General features: G+C 45.9%; 1 protein-coding gene across 3 annotated transcripts in view; it reads left to right on the forward strand.

The window, feature by feature from the left end:
- The first annotated feature begins 1,939 nt into the window (after window positions 1-1,939).
- Window positions 1,940-16,934, forward strand: part of VPS13A (vacuolar protein sorting 13 homolog A) — a 745,426-nt gene continuing 730,431 nt past the window's right edge. For 2 of the 3 annotated variants that reach the window (XM_029616443.1, XM_029616452.1), the window contains exon 1: window positions 2,064-2,163. In XM_029616443.1, coding sequence (XP_029472303.1) covers window positions 2,064-2,163 — 100 coding nt within the window. Of the gene's footprint in view, window positions 2,164-16,934 lie in introns of all 3 variants that reach the window. The other variant, XM_029616432.1, reaches the window with a different exon arrangement.

Below are 16,934 nucleotides of genomic sequence, written 5' to 3' on the forward strand. Positions count from 1 at the left end.
TGGATCTGAGCATCAGGCAGTGGTGACTTTTCTGGGGCACACCTTATCAGGTCTTAAGGCACGCTGGTTGGGAAACACTGTGCTAGTCCATTAAGATGGTATCTCTTTATTAGTTTGTTTCTATTTGCTAACTTTTATTTCTGTGCATTCAAGTGAACTAACATCCCTCAAACAAAAGGCTAGTAGAGGTACCATCGGTACACAGCATACATTTAACAGAAGTCAACGAGAGAGCAATCTCCATAGCTGGTCCTAAACTCAGGATCACAATGCCTGAGAGCTTGAGAATATGAACAGATTTTAAAATCTTTAAAAAAAGAGTTAAAAACATTTTCCTTCTTAAAGATGTCCAGAGCAGTAGTATGGAATGTTAATAGGTTATGTTTTTATTATTTGCAATGTTGTTTTATATTATGTATGTTTTAATTATAAACCGTTTTGGTCTGACATGGAAAGATGGTATATAAATAGGGCTGCCAACTGCCCTGCTTTTTCTGGACTGTATTGAAAAAAAAAGGGAGGGCTAAAATATTCAGAAATTTCCTGATTTTAGTCCTCCAGCTGTACGTTAGCACCCAAGTTTTCCCTGTGATATAGTGTGTACTTTGATAGCTACGCTATATTCAATATGCGTTGGATACGTTTTTTTGTGTCACTTGATTAGACTTCAGTCTCCGATTTAATCATAGGCCTAAAAGATTTTCAGAACTGTAGTTTGGCTCCTGGGCAGATAAAAGCAAACCTTTTTTCAGAGTTAAGAACTAGTGGTCAAAATATTAGGCTCCAAAGGGATAAGCTCAGAAGTAACATCAGAAAATATTTCTTCACAGAAAGGGTGATGGCTGCATGGAACAACTTCCCAATGGCACCAATAGAGGCAAAAACCTGTCCACTATTTTGTCTATTAATCAACGGAGTATTAATGACCTCTGAACATCTATGACAGAAGGCTGGCTTTATAATACACGGAGATGAGCGATGGGATGCTCATTCTAACCAGATAGAGGTGTTTAAAATCATGAGAGGTCTAGAACAGTAGATGTGAATCAGTTATTTACTCTTTAGGATAATAGAAAGACTAGGGGACACTCCATGAAGTTAGCATGTGGCACATTTAAAACTAATCGGAGAAAGTTCTTTTTCACTCAACGCACAATTAAACTCTGGAATTTGTTGCCAGAGGATGTGGTTAGTGCAGTTAGTATAACTGTGTTTAAAAAAGGATTGGATAAGTTCTTGGAGGAGAAATCCATTACCTGCTATTAACTGAGTTGACTTAGAAAATAGCCACCGCTATTACTAGCAACGGTAACATGGAATAGACAGTTTTTGGGTACTTGCCAGGTTCTTATGGCCTGGATTGGCCACTGTTGGAAACAGGATGCTGGGCTTGATGGACCCTTGGTCTGACCCAGCATGGCATGTTCTTAGATGTACCAAGTGCTGTCTTTTTATTTTATTTTTTCATCCAAGCACAACATAGAGAATAGTCCTTAAATACATGTGGCCATAAATTTTCCAGTTACCATTCCTGGTTTTCTCTTTTCAACTGAACATGTCGGAATACAGAAAGGTCAATCCGAATCCCACCCCCGAACAGGGGAAGGATGATGGCAGGCTGGTAGCAGCGCTGCACGAAAAACGAAAGAATCCCAGCCCGTGTGCAGCAAGGGCGGCGGCGGCCTGCACTGCGCACGCACTCATCGGCCGAGCCGGCCCTGATGCCACGCCCCCCCCCCATCTCACGTGGTAGCTTTTCCTGGCCCGCGAAGCAAGTAGAGGGAAAGAACTCCGGAATCAGCAGGCTGAAGCGGGGAGGCTACGGCGGCCTGGGATTGGTTCGCACGGCGGTTAGCGGAGTTCGGCGCGCGCTCGTTGGCCGGCGCAGGGCCGCGGCTGCGGGGAGGAGAAGGGGGCGGGGAGGGGCCAGGGGGGCGGTCTCTCATTTTCGGGACACACACACACACACACCACACGTACGCGAACACCCACAGCCACTCCCTCCTCCCCGAGGCCACGAGCCGCAGTCTGGAGCGCCCCGGGTGACAGAGCCGCGGGTCAAGATGGTTTTCGAGTCGCTGGTCGTGGACGTGTTGAACAGGTTCCTGGGGGACTACGTGGTGAACCTGGACTGCTCGCAGCTGAAGCTCGGCATCTGGGGAGGTAATGAGAGAACCCCCACCCTCCCCGTGCCTGGCTGGCAGCACCCCGGGTGGTGGGTGCCGCCGTCGGCCACGGTTCTCCTCGCTCGCCCCGTCGTGGTCTTGAGACCCTCCGCCCCCACCCCCTTCCTTCCGGTAGCAGGCTCCTTCTGGGTGCCTGGTTTGTGTGACCAGGAGGTGATCTCTGACTCAGCTCAATAAGTTTTGGTCGCGCCTGTCAGAGCCCTAGGACACGCAGCATTTTGTGCTTCTCCTCTGTCACTTCTGCTTGGAAACGCCTTGTGAAAATGCTCCCAGATACTACTGGGATCCAGTATCCATGCGCTTACTCGCATCAGCTGATTTGCTGTACTCGTGCTTGCACCCTTTTCGGGGTCCCATGTGTTGACGGGTACAGTTGTTTATTCTTTATCCCTCCAGTTTTTTTTGCACTGGCACATTTGAAATCATTCCTGAGCAGCAGTGGAGAAGAAACTGTGAGGAGTTTGGTTTGGTTTGTAAGGCAAAGCTTTAGGAAAGTGGATGTCTAGGGAATCCTGTCACGGCTGGTTCCCCCTGCCAGCTGAAGATATGCTGAGCTGCCCTGCTCTTGGGAGGAGCAGGTACTCAGCTCTGTGCATTCTGGGAGTGACAAATAATGTATATAAACAGGTTTGTGTGTGTTTATGGATTGTATGTACACACACATGCACATCATATATAGATTTGCATCACAAGTCAGTATATGGGGCCATTCTGTCTGTCATGAGTGGTTGAGCTGCAAGTTATGGTGGACTTGTGCTGCTTTTCAGGAGTGAGATAAAATGTACATATCCTATGTGTCACATTTGCCATTCATGTGCCATTTATGTAATATTCATATTATTTGAATAGATGAGAGAGAACTCATGGAATTTATTAAGTTAGAGTGAATTCATAAACACTGTAGTATGGAAACTTAAAACATTACAATATGTAAAGCTTTGTTGTAAGACTTGCTTTTTATGTGTTATGCTTATGAACCACATGGACATGATGACTTTCTAAAATCCCATTGTCTAGAGTGTGATCGGTGTTAATTTGGTTCTTCTGCCCTTTGCAAATGCAGTCCAGTCTGTTGCTGGTCATCTGTCAAGCTCTAGTTGTCCCCCAGTGAGAGTTGGCCCTAAATTTCCTGTCAGCAAGGTTGTGCTGCATGGGTGGTAAGCCAATGTACGAGCCTCCTCCCATATGTATGGCCACTGGAGATGCTGTCCTGCCATTCACTTTCTAATCATGCCAGGCCTCCTTCCTGCTTGGCCACTGGAACCTTGCAGGTGCAAACCACAGGTCCTGACAGACATCACTTGCCAAGATCCAAGCCCATAATATTAATATGTATGTATGTGTGTGTATCTATTTATATCTATGTTAGGGATGTGCAGCCCCCTAAATTTAGTTTTCAGTTGGTTTTTTTTTGTTCTGAGTTTCATTTAATATGTATTTTGATTGATTCAGTTCTTTGCTGAACCAGAATAAACATTTAAAACAAATCCCCCCCCAAAAATAATGAAACAGGCCCTCCTGATAGCTCCCCCTTGTGCCTGTCAAAAAAAAGTGTGTGTAAAATGGCTGTGTAAGTGGCTATGAAACACCCCAGGCCCCATTTACCCCTTTGATGGGGTTACTATTTATTTATTTAAAAGTTTTTATATACTGCACTAGGGGTAGTGGTCTATCCATCTTAGCGGTTTACATATTAAAACATTCATAATATCAAAAGACATACAATAACAATGCAATACATTACAGTTACTTTACAACTGGTTATCAGTATTCTCAAGCATTGTAAGAAGCAGAAGTGAGATGTTCATTCAGATATATTGTAAGCACAAGCAAATAAGTACGTTTTTAATGCTTTTTTGAAGTCAGTAAAAGGGACAGGAGAGATGCCTATTCACCTCTTGCCCTCTGACATTCCTTACAAATGGTGCTGGCTGGCCCTGAGACTGTACCATTTTGACTTGACTATGGTGTCAGTCTCTGGGCCTATTCTGTATCAGACGAACGTATATTGCTTATACATAAAATTAAAACTGGGGTGTTTTTAAGACTTTGGGCATAGGCAGAGTTCCTCTGTGGCACCACAGGAAAGAGAACTAGGCATCATAGTGGATTTTACAGCTCAGTGTGCTGTGGTGGTCAAAAAACAAACAATCGGGCCAATACAGTACAGTGCGCTCCGATGGTGGGTTAACAGTGCGCTCCGATGGAGCGCACTGTTAACCCACCATTGGACGTGCGTTTTCCCTTACCCCTTATTCAGTAAGGGGCCGAAAAATGCGCGTCCAATCCCCCAAAGGTAGGCGCTGATTTTTTCGGGCACCGGGAAAGTGCACAGAAAAGCAGTAAAAACTGCTTTCCTGTGCACCCTCTGACTTAATATCATGGCGATATTAAGTCGGCGGTCCCGAAACTTTCCAAAAGTAAAAAAAAAATAAATTTGAAGTCGGCCCGCAGCTGTTGGGTGGAAAACTGGACGCTCAATTTTGCCGGCATCCGGTTTCCGAGCCTGTGGCTGTCAGCGAGCTCGAGAACCGACACCGGCAAACTTGAGTGTCGGCTGTCAAACCTGCTGGGAGGCGCTAGGGACGCGCTAGTGTCCTAGCGCCTTCTTTTACCTGGTTTTACTGTCAGGCCTAATTAGCATACTGAATCACGTGCACATGAGAGGAGTCTTTCATAGATACTGTCTTGTATTTAGACACAAGCTACCTAAGCTATAGCTTAGGGCCTCTAAATACAAAAAAAATTACTAAATCAATATCTTTTGATAATGCTGTGAAACTTCTTAAACTTGATATAATGTTTTCCTTCCTGAAGAAACCAGTATTTGGGAGCTGTGATTGGGAGGGAGCGTAGCATGGGCCGCATGCAGTAGAAAGTTAAGTGAGGGGACTTCCAGTCAGGCGGTTATTTGCTGAGACGGGGTGAAATAGCAAGTACCACATAACCAGTCATTTAGAAACCTCAACATACAGGCTAGATTATATTGTCGTTAACTAGGACAACCTGCCCCTCCCCCCCCCCCCCCCCTTGATTAAGTGGCTTCATTAGTGTTTTCAGGGAAATCTTGCCTTCTTTCCACTCCAGAAAAATTGTTGAAGCATTTTCCCCACTTTGCTACAGTCTCTTCTCGTGATCCAGAGTGGTACCATCTGCAGTAAGTATGGCCACCTAGGGAGAATTATCATTTTAAAAAGTTGGACTTTACCCAGAAGTGATAGGGGTAAACCCTGCCATTTTTTGAGTAACTGAGAAGTAGACTGTAATAAAGGGCGCACGTTGGTCTCATAGAGATCTGGGAGGCTAATTGGGATCCTGATCCCTAGATATTTCATTTCATTCTTAATCCATTTTAGTGGGAATGTCCCTGACCATACGGTTTTCGTCCGTCCCCCAATGTCTAAGGCTTCAGATTTATCTGGAACCCTGCAAAACTGCTGTATTCTCGCTGTATCTGGAGAAGGGGACCTAGGGACTTTTCGGGGTCTATTAAAAAGATTAAAATGTCATCCGCAAAGGCGGCCACTTTGAACGAGCGGTGATTCCTTTGAAAGCCCCAATTAGCATTATCAGAATCGATTTTCCTTAGTAGTGTTCGGTATGCGCTAGGGGGTTGATAGCTAATATATAAAGCAGTGGAGAGAGCGGGCATCCCTGCCGGACTCTCCTACGGATGTTTACACCTGCGGCCATTCACTGTAATGTGTGAAATTGGGCTAGAATAAAGAAGCATTATGTATGATAAAACGTTGCCTTGAAACCCAAATCTCTTAGAACTGAAAAAAAGTATTGCCACAATAATCTATTAAAAGCTTTCTCTGAGTCGAATCTGACCGCCAGAGCAGGTATTTGTTGAGACAGATAGGTAGAGATTGCAGTGAGGAGCTTGATAATATGAGAGCAGGCCGCCCTTCCTTTTACTAACCTACTTGGTGTTCTTAAATTAAGTGTGGAAGAATGACGCCTACGCACTCAGCTAGTAACTTGGCAATTTATTTTTAGATCACAGTTCAACAAAGTAATAGGCCTGTATGATGCAGGTGACAATGGGTCTTTACCAGGCTTGGTTAACACTGTAATATGTGCTGTGTTGAACTGAGAGGGGACTGTATTGTGCTATAATGAGTCTGTATAGAAAGAAGTTAATGGGTGTAGTACCTGTGTCCTTAGAAGTTTATAGAAATCTTATGAGAACCCATCAGGGCCCGGGGCTTTCCCTGGTTTGCTCCTGGCTATCACATTTAAAACTTCTATCTGTTGGACTGGTCTGTTAAGAAATTGGAGTTGAGCTTCTGTTACCTTTGGTAGGGTAAGATGTTTGAAAAAATTTTCCTCAACTGAGAACCCCTCTCCAGGGAATCATCTGTATATAAGGCTTCATAAAACACTCAAAACACCTCACAGATGTCCGCCTGCCTGGTAACTATCCCTCCCTAGGTATTTTTCATGCGTGTAATAGAAGTGTTTTTTTCTGTGCCCTCTGTGTAATAAAAAGTTAAAATCTCACATGATCGCCAAATAGGCAAGATTATGTTTGGGCGATGGGAGGTCAATCAATTTTTGTTTCGCCGTTTGGCGCTGCAGTTCCAATTGTAAAATAGCCTTGTTGGTCCTGCGCCTCCGTGAGGCAACATAAGAAATAATTTCACCCCTGATCACCGCTTTTCTGTTTCCCAGAACAATTGAGGGGTTACTAGGTGTTGATCATTGTGGCTGAGAAAGTCTTCCCATTTATTTTTTTTTAAATTCCTGAAAGTTGCGATCTTTACTCAAGAAACCTTGGAACTTCCAAAATCGTTCTTCAGGTACATGTACCGAGAACTGCAGGTCAATCCATCTTATCGCATGATCTGAGAATTTGTGAGCCAATAATTGCATTCAAGAGAAAAGAAAACCTGTTCGGGGTATCAAAATATAGTCGATCCGTGACAAGCATGAGCTCGGGAAATGTGAGTGTAATCCCTCTCTTCTAGGAGGAGAGTGCACCATGAATCTACTAGGTCAAATTCTGCACAGAGAAAGGCCACCCCCCCCCCCAAACTCAAGTTTAGGGGGAGGTCCTGGGGGGGCATTTGTCTATTTTGGGATCATGAGTATTATTAAAGTCACCCTCTAATACTAAAAAGCCCTGAGCATGCAACATCAATTGATTGAGGGTATAAGTAAAGAAGCTGTGGGAATAGTTGTTAGGCGCATAGAGACTACAGATAGTGGTTTCCCATCCATTCAGATGACACATTACCATCACAAATCTGCCTTTGTCATCGTGTATTGTATCTAAGACCTGGAGGTTGGCATCCTTGTGAACCATATGGCTACTCTTGCTTTTTTATCTTTTGCCGAATCACCTGTGCAGCGTACCGCGTTGATCGGCGGACAGTCTTAGGAGTTGGTAGCCTAACGCAGTATTTTCTGCCCCATGGATGCAGTGGCGTGTTGATGGAGGCAGTACAGAGACATGAAGGTATGCAAGGAAGACCATGTATCTGCCTTGCAAATGTCTTGAATTGGTACTTGCTGTAAATGTGCGACTGAAGTAGCTACAGCGTGCAGTTGATGTGCCTTTACTCTCGAAGGTAATGTCTCGATTTGTGGAATAACAGAAATGGATGAATTGGGTTAACCAACTTGCTAGCGTGCATTTGGTTACTGGAAATCCTGGAGCATTTGGGTTGAAGGAAAGATAGAATTGAGAGTGCCTGTTGGGAGTATTAGTCCGAAGCATGCAGCCATGGAAAGAAGGTCAGTAACGTTATAGTCTGATTAGATGGAAGGCTGAAACCACTTTTGAGAGGAAGGACGGGTGTGTCCAAAGAGTAACTTTGTCATGTTAGAATTGAAGATAGGGCTCATAGTGCACCAGTGCTTGAAGCTCACTCACCCTCCGTGCTGATGTTATTGCTACTAAAAAGAGTACTTTCTACATGAGGAACTTCAGTGAGGATGATTGCATCGACTCAAATGGAGGGTGCATCAATGTCTTCAGGACCACATTGAAGTCCCATGGAACTGCTGACTGTGAAACTGGAGGACGTAGTCTCAAAGCCCCTTTCATGAGAGGGTGCCTGGAAATGGAGGGTGATTCGCCACAATGCCACTGAGATGTACTCTGGACGAAATTGCTAGTCTGGACACATACAGCAAGTGTAGGTACTGAAAAGCAAGTGTTCTGGAGAGGAGTGAAAGGGGTCCAGAGACGTCGAAATACATGAACGGTGGAATTGAAACCACTTGGCTGTATAATTTCTTCTCATGGATGGTCTGCATAAGGAAACAATATCCTATACCTCCAGTGAAAAAGGCAGATGGCCTAGTATCACCCTTTCAGTCTCCATGCCATCAAATGAAGGGAGTTTTTTGCATGGGATGAAGAAGCTCCCCTTCCTCCTGTGTGAAGAGATCGGTCTGCAAGGGAGATGAACCAGTGGTTGCAGGGAAAGGTGCATGAGGTAGGCTTACCATGGTTGTTGGGGCCACGCCAGTGCTATGAGGATGAGATTAGATTCTTTCGCAATGCACTTCTTTAATATGTGGGTGATAAGCTGGATCGGGTGAATGCATACATCAATGACCCACCTGGCGAATCAGAAATGTGTCCTGAGCCACTCGCTGGGGGCTGGGGTACAGGGAACAGAACGTCAGCAGCTTTGGGTTGCGTTCAGTGGCGAAGAAATCTATGGTCAGAAGTCAGCTTGGAGAAGACGGCGGGGGGGGGGGGTGGGGGGTATGATAGAGGTCTTTAAAATAATGAGAGATCTTGAATGAGTAGATGTGAATCAGTTATTTACACTTTCGGATAATAGGACTAGGGGGCACTCCATGAAGTTAGCAAATAGCACATTTAAGACTAATTAGAGAAAATTCTTTTTCACTCAACACAATTAAGCTCTGGAATTTGTTGCAGAGGATGTGGTTAGTGCAGTTAGTGTAGCTGGGTTTAAAAAAGGTTTGGATAAGTTCTTGTAGGAGAAGTCCATTAACTGCTGTTAATCAAGTTGTCTTAGGGAATAGCCACTGCTATTAATTGCATCAGTAGCATGGGATCTTCTTGGTGTTTGGATAATTGCCAGGTTCTTGTGGCCTGGTTTGGCCTCTGTTGGAAACAGGATGCTGGGCTTGATGGACCCTTGGTCTGACCCAGCATGGCAATTTCTTATATTCTTATGTTCCCTAACTGTGGAAGAGGGGAGGACACTGCCTCCGGATGCAGTTCCCATTCGTGGGGATGAAAGATCCTGCTGAGCCAGTCGGCGTCTGTGTTCCTTATGCAGGTAGGTGGCTTGCAGCTGTATGGAGTGAGCTAGAGCCCACTCCAGCATTAGTACTGACTCCCAGCAAAGGGGTTTGGAACTGGACCCACTCACCTTGTTGATGTAGAACATGGCTACCTGATTGTCTGTGTAAACCATGACTGTTTTGTGCTGGAGAAGCCAAACGAAGGCATGGATTGCGTATCGAATAGCTTGGAGTTCCAGCAGATTGATCTGAAATTGTTTTACTGTGGTGGACCAAAGCCCCCCCCCCCCCCCCCCCCAGCCCTTGGTGGAGGCATCCATAGTTAGGATGATTTGGTGGGATGGAGACTGGAAAGGTGCACCTGATTGGAGAATTCTGGGTTGAAGCCACCAGTCCACATCCGACAACATCGGGTGAGCCAGATTTACTGCCCTCATAGAAACATATGGAAACATAGAAATGACGGCAGAAAAAGACCAATCGGCCCATCCAGTCTGCCCAGCAAGCTCCCACACTTATTTTCCCATACTTATCTGTTTCACCAACCACCAAGTTCAGGGCCCTTGTTGGTAACTGTTTTGATTCAAATTTCCTGCCGTTGGAGTTGCATCAAAGGTGAGCTTTAAGGCTTAATGGTTAAGGGTAGTAACTGTCGCATCAAGCAAGTTACCCCGATGCTTGTTTACCCAGACTGCACAGATCAATGCCTTGTTTGATGTTGTCTGAATGTAAATCCTGGTTTCCAAATTTCCCCCTGCTGTTAAAGCAGAGAGCAACGCTGTATATGCATTCAAAGTGATGTATCAGGCTTAATTGGTTTATGGTAGTAACCTCCGTAATAATGAAGCTACCCTCACGCTTATTTGTTTACCCAGATTGTGCAGTTCAGTCCTAGTTGGTTGTTGTCTGAATGCATAGGATGGAATTATTGGGACCACTGGGACTTCAAACCCCATTGAAGGTGTCGCATGTGAAGACGTGTACACAGGATCACATGCATCGCTGCTGCCATATAACCTAGCAAGGTGAGAACTTGATGCGTCATGGGGTAGGTAAGACTCTTCAAAGCCAAAGCAAAGGTCCTGAAGGTGAAAATCCTGTTCTCTGGAAGGAAGGCCTTGCACAGGTACGAGCTGATGATGGCGCCTATAAACTATAGAGCTTGAGATGGGTCCAGATGAGAGTTCTCGTAATTTATGATGAATCCCAGCTGCTCTAAGCAAGTTATAGTCTGGAGTTGGTGGGTGTGCAGCCATTCCAGGCTTGGGGTGACGAGCTGCCAGTCATCCAGATAGGGGAAGAGCTTTATTTCTTGTTTTTGAAGGTGGGCCACAGCTACTGCTAAACATTTTGTGAACACCCTGGGCACTGAGGAGAGGCCGAACGGCAGGACCTTGTATTGATGTTCGTTGTTGACTTGGAAACAAAGGTAGCGGCAGGAAGAGGGGTGTATTGGTATGTGGACATAAGCATCTTGAAGTCCAGTGAACATATCCAGTTGTTGGGTAGTAGAAAGGATAGAATGGTTTTCAGGAAAGTCATCTTGAACTTCTCCTGCTGAACAAAGCGATTTGAAGGCTCGCAAGTCCATAATTGGGTGCAGTCCCCCACTTTTCTTGGGGATAAGGAAGTATTGGGAGTAGAATCCCTGGAGCTGCCGATGTGGAGGCACCACCCCATGCCTTTGGAGGGTGGGGCTAGTTATGGCAATGTGGGCTTGGACTCGAAGTTCAGGTGGTAATGTTGCTGGATGATGATCAGGACCCAACAGTCTGTGATTTGAGTCCATGCCCGGGCATAGGAAGATAGCCGGTCACCCACCATTCCCTGTAGCTATGGCGTGGCCGATTTTCAAAAAGATTGCTTAGGTTTCTGGCCCGCACTTTGTGCCGACTTCTTCTGGCGCTGGATGCGGCCATGGCTCCTTTGTTCAGGTTGTTGTTGCGACCTTATTGGCTGGTACGGTGGAGGCATATGTGATGAAAATGGCCTGTATGGCTTCCAGTAGGCGAAGTAGTATCATTTTGGTTGTGTCTGCTCAGCCGGGATGTGAGAGAGGACACCACTACACTCTGCTCCTTGAGTTGGGACACTGTTTCCCTGAGCTAGTCCCCAAACAAGTAGTCCCCCTTGCAGGGTAGGTTCACAAGCTTTTCATGAATGTCCTCAGGGATGGCACTCGCTCTCAGCCAGGCTAGCCTCTTGGCTGTAATGGCTGTTGCAGATGTTCTAGCTGACATGTCGAACCACTCATAAACTGTGTAATGCAGATGATGGAGCCCTTCTTCCATGTAAGTGATGTCCAGTCTCTGGGGTCTATCACCTGCGCCCTGGTCTTCCTCTGACTTTAGGGTCTGAAAGCATTCGTAGAGATAATGGGTAATGTAGAATTGGTGTTGCTGTATTTTTGCACTTACCATTGATCCCTGGAACACATTTTAACAAAGTCATCTAGATAACGGCTGGCTTTGCCTGGAGGGGTGTTTAGAGTACAGCCTGGTTTTTCTAGCCCATTTCATGGCAGATTCCACCAATACTGACCCGTGTGGTAACTGGACTGGGCTGTAGTGGGTCGACTTCCACATTCGAAACTTGAGATCTTTTTACCTAGAGGTGGCAGGCGCCGAGAACGGAGACTCTCATGCCCTGTCCATAACTGTGTATCCAGGACTGAATGTGAAGGTAGGGCTGTGGGTTCCGATGGAATGTCAAAAATCTTGAGCAAGCCATGGACCTCAGCCCTAGGGTCTGGTAGCTTCTTGGTTTCCAGGTTGAGAAGGGTATCCACCTCTATAAACGTGGAGTAGGAGAGATCTTCGGTGGTGACGTAGGCTCCGGAGAGTCTTCTGGGGGATCCAAGGGTATACCCATCGAAGGTCCAGGAGAGGGTGGGGAGGAATATACAGTCTCCTCCGTCGACTGGGCGGTTGATGGGTTGACCTCCTACTCCAGTTGTATCAGATGCTTGGCTTCCCCGCGCTGGGAAGAAGTAGGAGAGTATTCTGAGCTCGCAGCAGATGGACTGGATGGGGGCTGCGGAAACTGGGAGGACACCACAGTGTCGATAAAAGCTTAAAGCTTGGAGAATTCCAGTGATCTGGGACATTGATTGATTGTGTAGCCGCAGTATGAAGCAATGGAGTCCTAGATTAGTTCTTTTTCTTCCTCTTAGCCAGAGGAAGTTACTTGCTGTCATCTGTAGTTAAATTAGGTATTCGGACCTGGTCTATAAAAGTGACTCGTCACAGGTTTTATTATCTGGGGGTGCTGGGTCCCAAAGTCTTTTCCAGTTCCGGGCAGCCGCACACTTATCCAAAGCTGAAGAATAAGAGCGACCCGAAGTGCGTGGAGCATCCACATCTGAAGCCCCTGAAACTTTTATATCGGAAAGGGTGAAGAGTGCTGGTGAAGCCTGAGGGCGGTGCACGGTTTTCCTCTTTATGCTGTGCGACACATGGTGCTGATGAATCTGGTGCGTCAAAGAGGAATGGTGAGAGTTTGACCTGACTTTACCCTGCGTTGGAGTCGGGGCTGCAGTGGATGAGTTGACTGCTTTGGCCCTGCTTGCGCCATATGCGTCATTGGGTGCTTTGGCACAGTCTGCGTCGATTAGGGCCTCAGGGTCCGATGCAATGACCTTGTTCTCTGGCTGATGCTCTGCTTTGGGTTTGCACTGCACTGTTTGTTTCAGCGTTTTGACTCTGTGACTTTCTTTGGACAGGGGAGCTGCGGGCGACGCAGGTGGGGGTGACTTGTGGATCAGCTTCCAAGGCCGCTTCGGTGCGGCTTGGTCCTCTTCCCTGGTCCAGTCTTTTGGGAATTTGGCCCTGTGTGACATACTGGTTGAGGGCTGCAAAGAGGACGCTCTTTTTTGCCCATCTGGCCTCCTTGAGGCCCATCATGTCAATCAGTCTATTACTGATTGACATAAGGTTTGCTACATCTGCCTCGGGCCTGACCATGATCAGGCATCCTGTCCGGACTGCAGCCCTTATGTCAATCAGTAATAGACTGGCAAAACTTAAACCCCGGGGCTTTAGGGGCCATGGCAGCACTGAAAAGTGGGTTCATGTAGGAGAAGGGAGAGACGAGAAAAAAGGAGAAACTGAAGAGAGGTGAGAGAGAAGAACCCGAGACTGTTCGCTGTGGGGGGAAAGCAAAAAAACTGAGGCAAGGCAGGCAGTCACACGGGAAGATATTGTGCAAGCGTGCAGGAGCATGTCTTTTCAACGTTTTGAGAGAAATTCCCACGTCGGGCCGCCAGGGGGCACTCCCAGACAGCATGGCTAATTCAGTCTGGTTATGTGTGGAAAACAAATCAATTATAAGTAATACAGTATGCTGAAAACATAACATAGTAGATGAAGTCAGACAAGCACCAAGTGACCCGCCTTGTCTGCACAGTTTTCCTCTTTGGTTCTCTACCTCTTTGGGTAGATAGTTTTAAGTATGGGGTAGTTATATACAGGCCGATACAGTAAAGTCCGCGGGAGAGCGGGCGAACACCCGCTCTCCCGGTGCGCGCACCGGCCACTGGCCGGTGCATGCAATTCAGTATTTAAATTAGGCCCAGCGGCAAAAACAGGCAAAAGGAGGCGCTAGGGACACTAGCGCCTCCTTTTTGACAGGAGCGGCGGCTGTCAGCAGGTTTGACAGCTGACGCTCAATTTTGCCGGCGTTGGTTCTCGTGCCCGCTGACAGCCACGGGCTCGGAAACCGGACGCCGGCAAAATTGAGTGTCTGGTTTTCGGCCCGACAGCCGCAGGCCGAATTCAAATTTTTTTTTTTTTAACTTGTTTTACTCTTCGGGACCTCTGACTTAATATCGTCATGATATTAAGACAGGCCATTCCAGGTATTGTCATCTTCCTTGTTGGTTCTTTCAAACCTATTCTCAATTATAAAGCATAGAACTTCAGTGCACAGTCTTTTTAACCTATACGATAAAACAAATTGAACTCACAATGCAGTAAGCAAATGGTATGTTAATGCATTGGGAGCTAAAATGTTCACTTTGCCTTTTACATAGGTAGAGTGCACATCGTAATTCTGTAGGGAGGAAGGGGGTAGGATATTTGCACACACGCAAGCACAGATCACATGGTTTGTGCACACAAGTCTTTTATGTGCACAGACTATTAATTTCTGTGTAGGACTGCATTTTTGTAATGAATCCTTAAAATCCCTTAGATTATCACTTTAACAGGTCGATACAGTAAGGATGCAGAAGAAGGAGTGCGGTAGTGCCGGGCGCACGCACAGTCCGGATCACATACCGCTCGATACAGTATTTAAATGGCACGCAAATGCAAAGTGCGTCCATGAAGCGCAATCCATTTTACTGTATAGAGCGCTATACAGAGCCTATACAGTATCCTGGGTGCACTGGTACCTGTCATTTCAAATGTCATTTTCAAATGACATTTGAAATGACAGGTACCAGGAAGTGGATACAGGAGAAGGGCTGGTGCAGTTTGTTTTTTTTTGTCCTGTGCAAATGATTTTCACTGCCTGACCCCCTCACCCCCCTGGGGACAAGACCTTTAGAGAGCCAGGATCGGGCAAACTTTCCCCCAGCCCCTGCTCACCTGCCCTGGCCGCGTCCATGGGTGCTGCTCTCCCGTGCGGGCGCGCTGACAGCTCCGGAGCAGCCCCAGTCCTCTCTCCCCTCCTCCCGGGGGCAGCTGGTGGCGAGAGCGGCTTCAGCAGCCTGGGGCGGATCGGGCGCTCCCCATGCGAGGTGGCTTCCAGCAGCCCCCGCCGGCGAAGGTGCATGAACGCACGCCGTGACCTTGTGGATGACACTAAAATCTGCAAGAGTGATCATGCCTGAAGGAGTAGACAGAATGTGAAGTAACCTAGGGAAAGCTTGAGTAGTGGTCAAAAGTTTGGCAGCTGGGATTCAATGCCAAGAAGTGTAGAGCCATGTATTTGGAGTAAAGTAATCCAAAAGAACCTTGTATGATAGTGTCTGATGATCTGAAGGTAGTGAAGTAATGTTACAAGGCAGTGGCTCTGGCCAGAGGGATGTTGGACTGCATAGAGCGAAGCATTATCAGCAGGAAAAAGGAGAAAATGTCCTTGGTGAGACCTTACTTGGAGTACTGTATTCAGTTCTGGAGTCCACGTCTCAAAAGGATAAGGACAGAATCAAAGTGGTTCAGAGAGGCAACCAAAATGGTGTGAGATTGGTATCAAAAGCCATATGAGTTGAGAACCTAAATATGTATACCCTGCAAGAGAGGAAAGAAAAGGGAGATATGATACAGACTTTCAAATACTTGAAAGGAATTAATGATGCACATTAATCAAATCCTTTCTGGTGGAAAGGAAGATGTAAAACTAGGGGTCACGATATGTGTGTGTATATATATGGAAAATTCTTGGTTGCCTAAAATTTTTTCCAAGAAAATGTGTATGTGATGTGCTTTTGAGCCTTGCTTAAAGCCATTTGCCAAAACGACTGACTATGGCAAGGGTGAGCCATGTGAAGGGAAAGAAGAGTTGCTTGTCTGAAGACAGGGGGAGGGCAATGAGTGGAGATGGGAAAGAGACTTCTAGTGCCCTTTTGATTCCCACTTCACCCTTCAGGCCACTCTGCAGCTGTTTATGCATTACTTGGGGTTTACCTCTATCCCATGTGTCTGAAGATCAGCACAACAATGCCCCACTTTTTTTTTTTTTTTTTAATTCTTTTTTACATTTGCTATGATGGGAATAGTCAAGTGATACGGTAGAAGCTTTCCAGATTGTTAAATACAAATACTTCCTCAGGAATTAAATTGAACGGGGATTTAAATGTCTTTTTTTGTCTGTCTTTTTGCCAATGGAATTTTCAGACATTTTTTGTTTTTACTAGTAAAGCTGCTTTAATTCTTATTCTGTATGAGTTTTGTATCAATGTACATAAAACTTACATAGCATAAGTTAGTCGTATGCTTTCACATGATATGCATTCTCAGAATGTAACTGTACATTTGAAGCATTAAAAAGACCAGCATATTTGTACTTGGAGGAAAAACAAGCTTTTGGATATACCCTGCGGACACTTCTTGTGATGCAAAAGTGACAGTTCTAACAGGAATGGAAATATGTTTAAAACCTAGGTGTCAGCCATAATTTTTAGGAGCCAGAGAAAGCAACTTCTGTTTTTTTCTTTTCTTGCATGTTTTTTGTGTGAAACTTTTTTTTTTTTTTTTTGCTCTGGCTCTCTCCAGTGTGCTCAACCTCCAACCTCTCTTCTAATGTGGCCCTGCATCAGTGGCGACCCCCTCCATGGTTCCAGTGGCAGCTCCTGTTGCAACACATGGCTCTTGTTGATTGGTGCCCAGGATTTTTCTAGCTCTTGTTTAACCTGCTTCCTAAATATAGTGATATTAATGCCTGTGCCAGGAATCATTTATTCCTTTTCTTCCCACTAGAGCAGTGGTTCTCAACCTCTTTTCTATCAGGATACATCTGAGAGATGATGCTCACACACGTGACACACTGAACACGTGACCATCATGGGAC

Source organism: Rhinatrema bivittatum, chromosome 1 (genome assembly GCF_901001135.1).
Source record: "Rhinatrema bivittatum chromosome 1, aRhiBiv1.1, whole genome shotgun sequence".
Lineage (NCBI taxonomy): Eukaryota > Metazoa > Chordata > Amphibia > Gymnophiona > Rhinatrematidae > Rhinatrema > Rhinatrema bivittatum.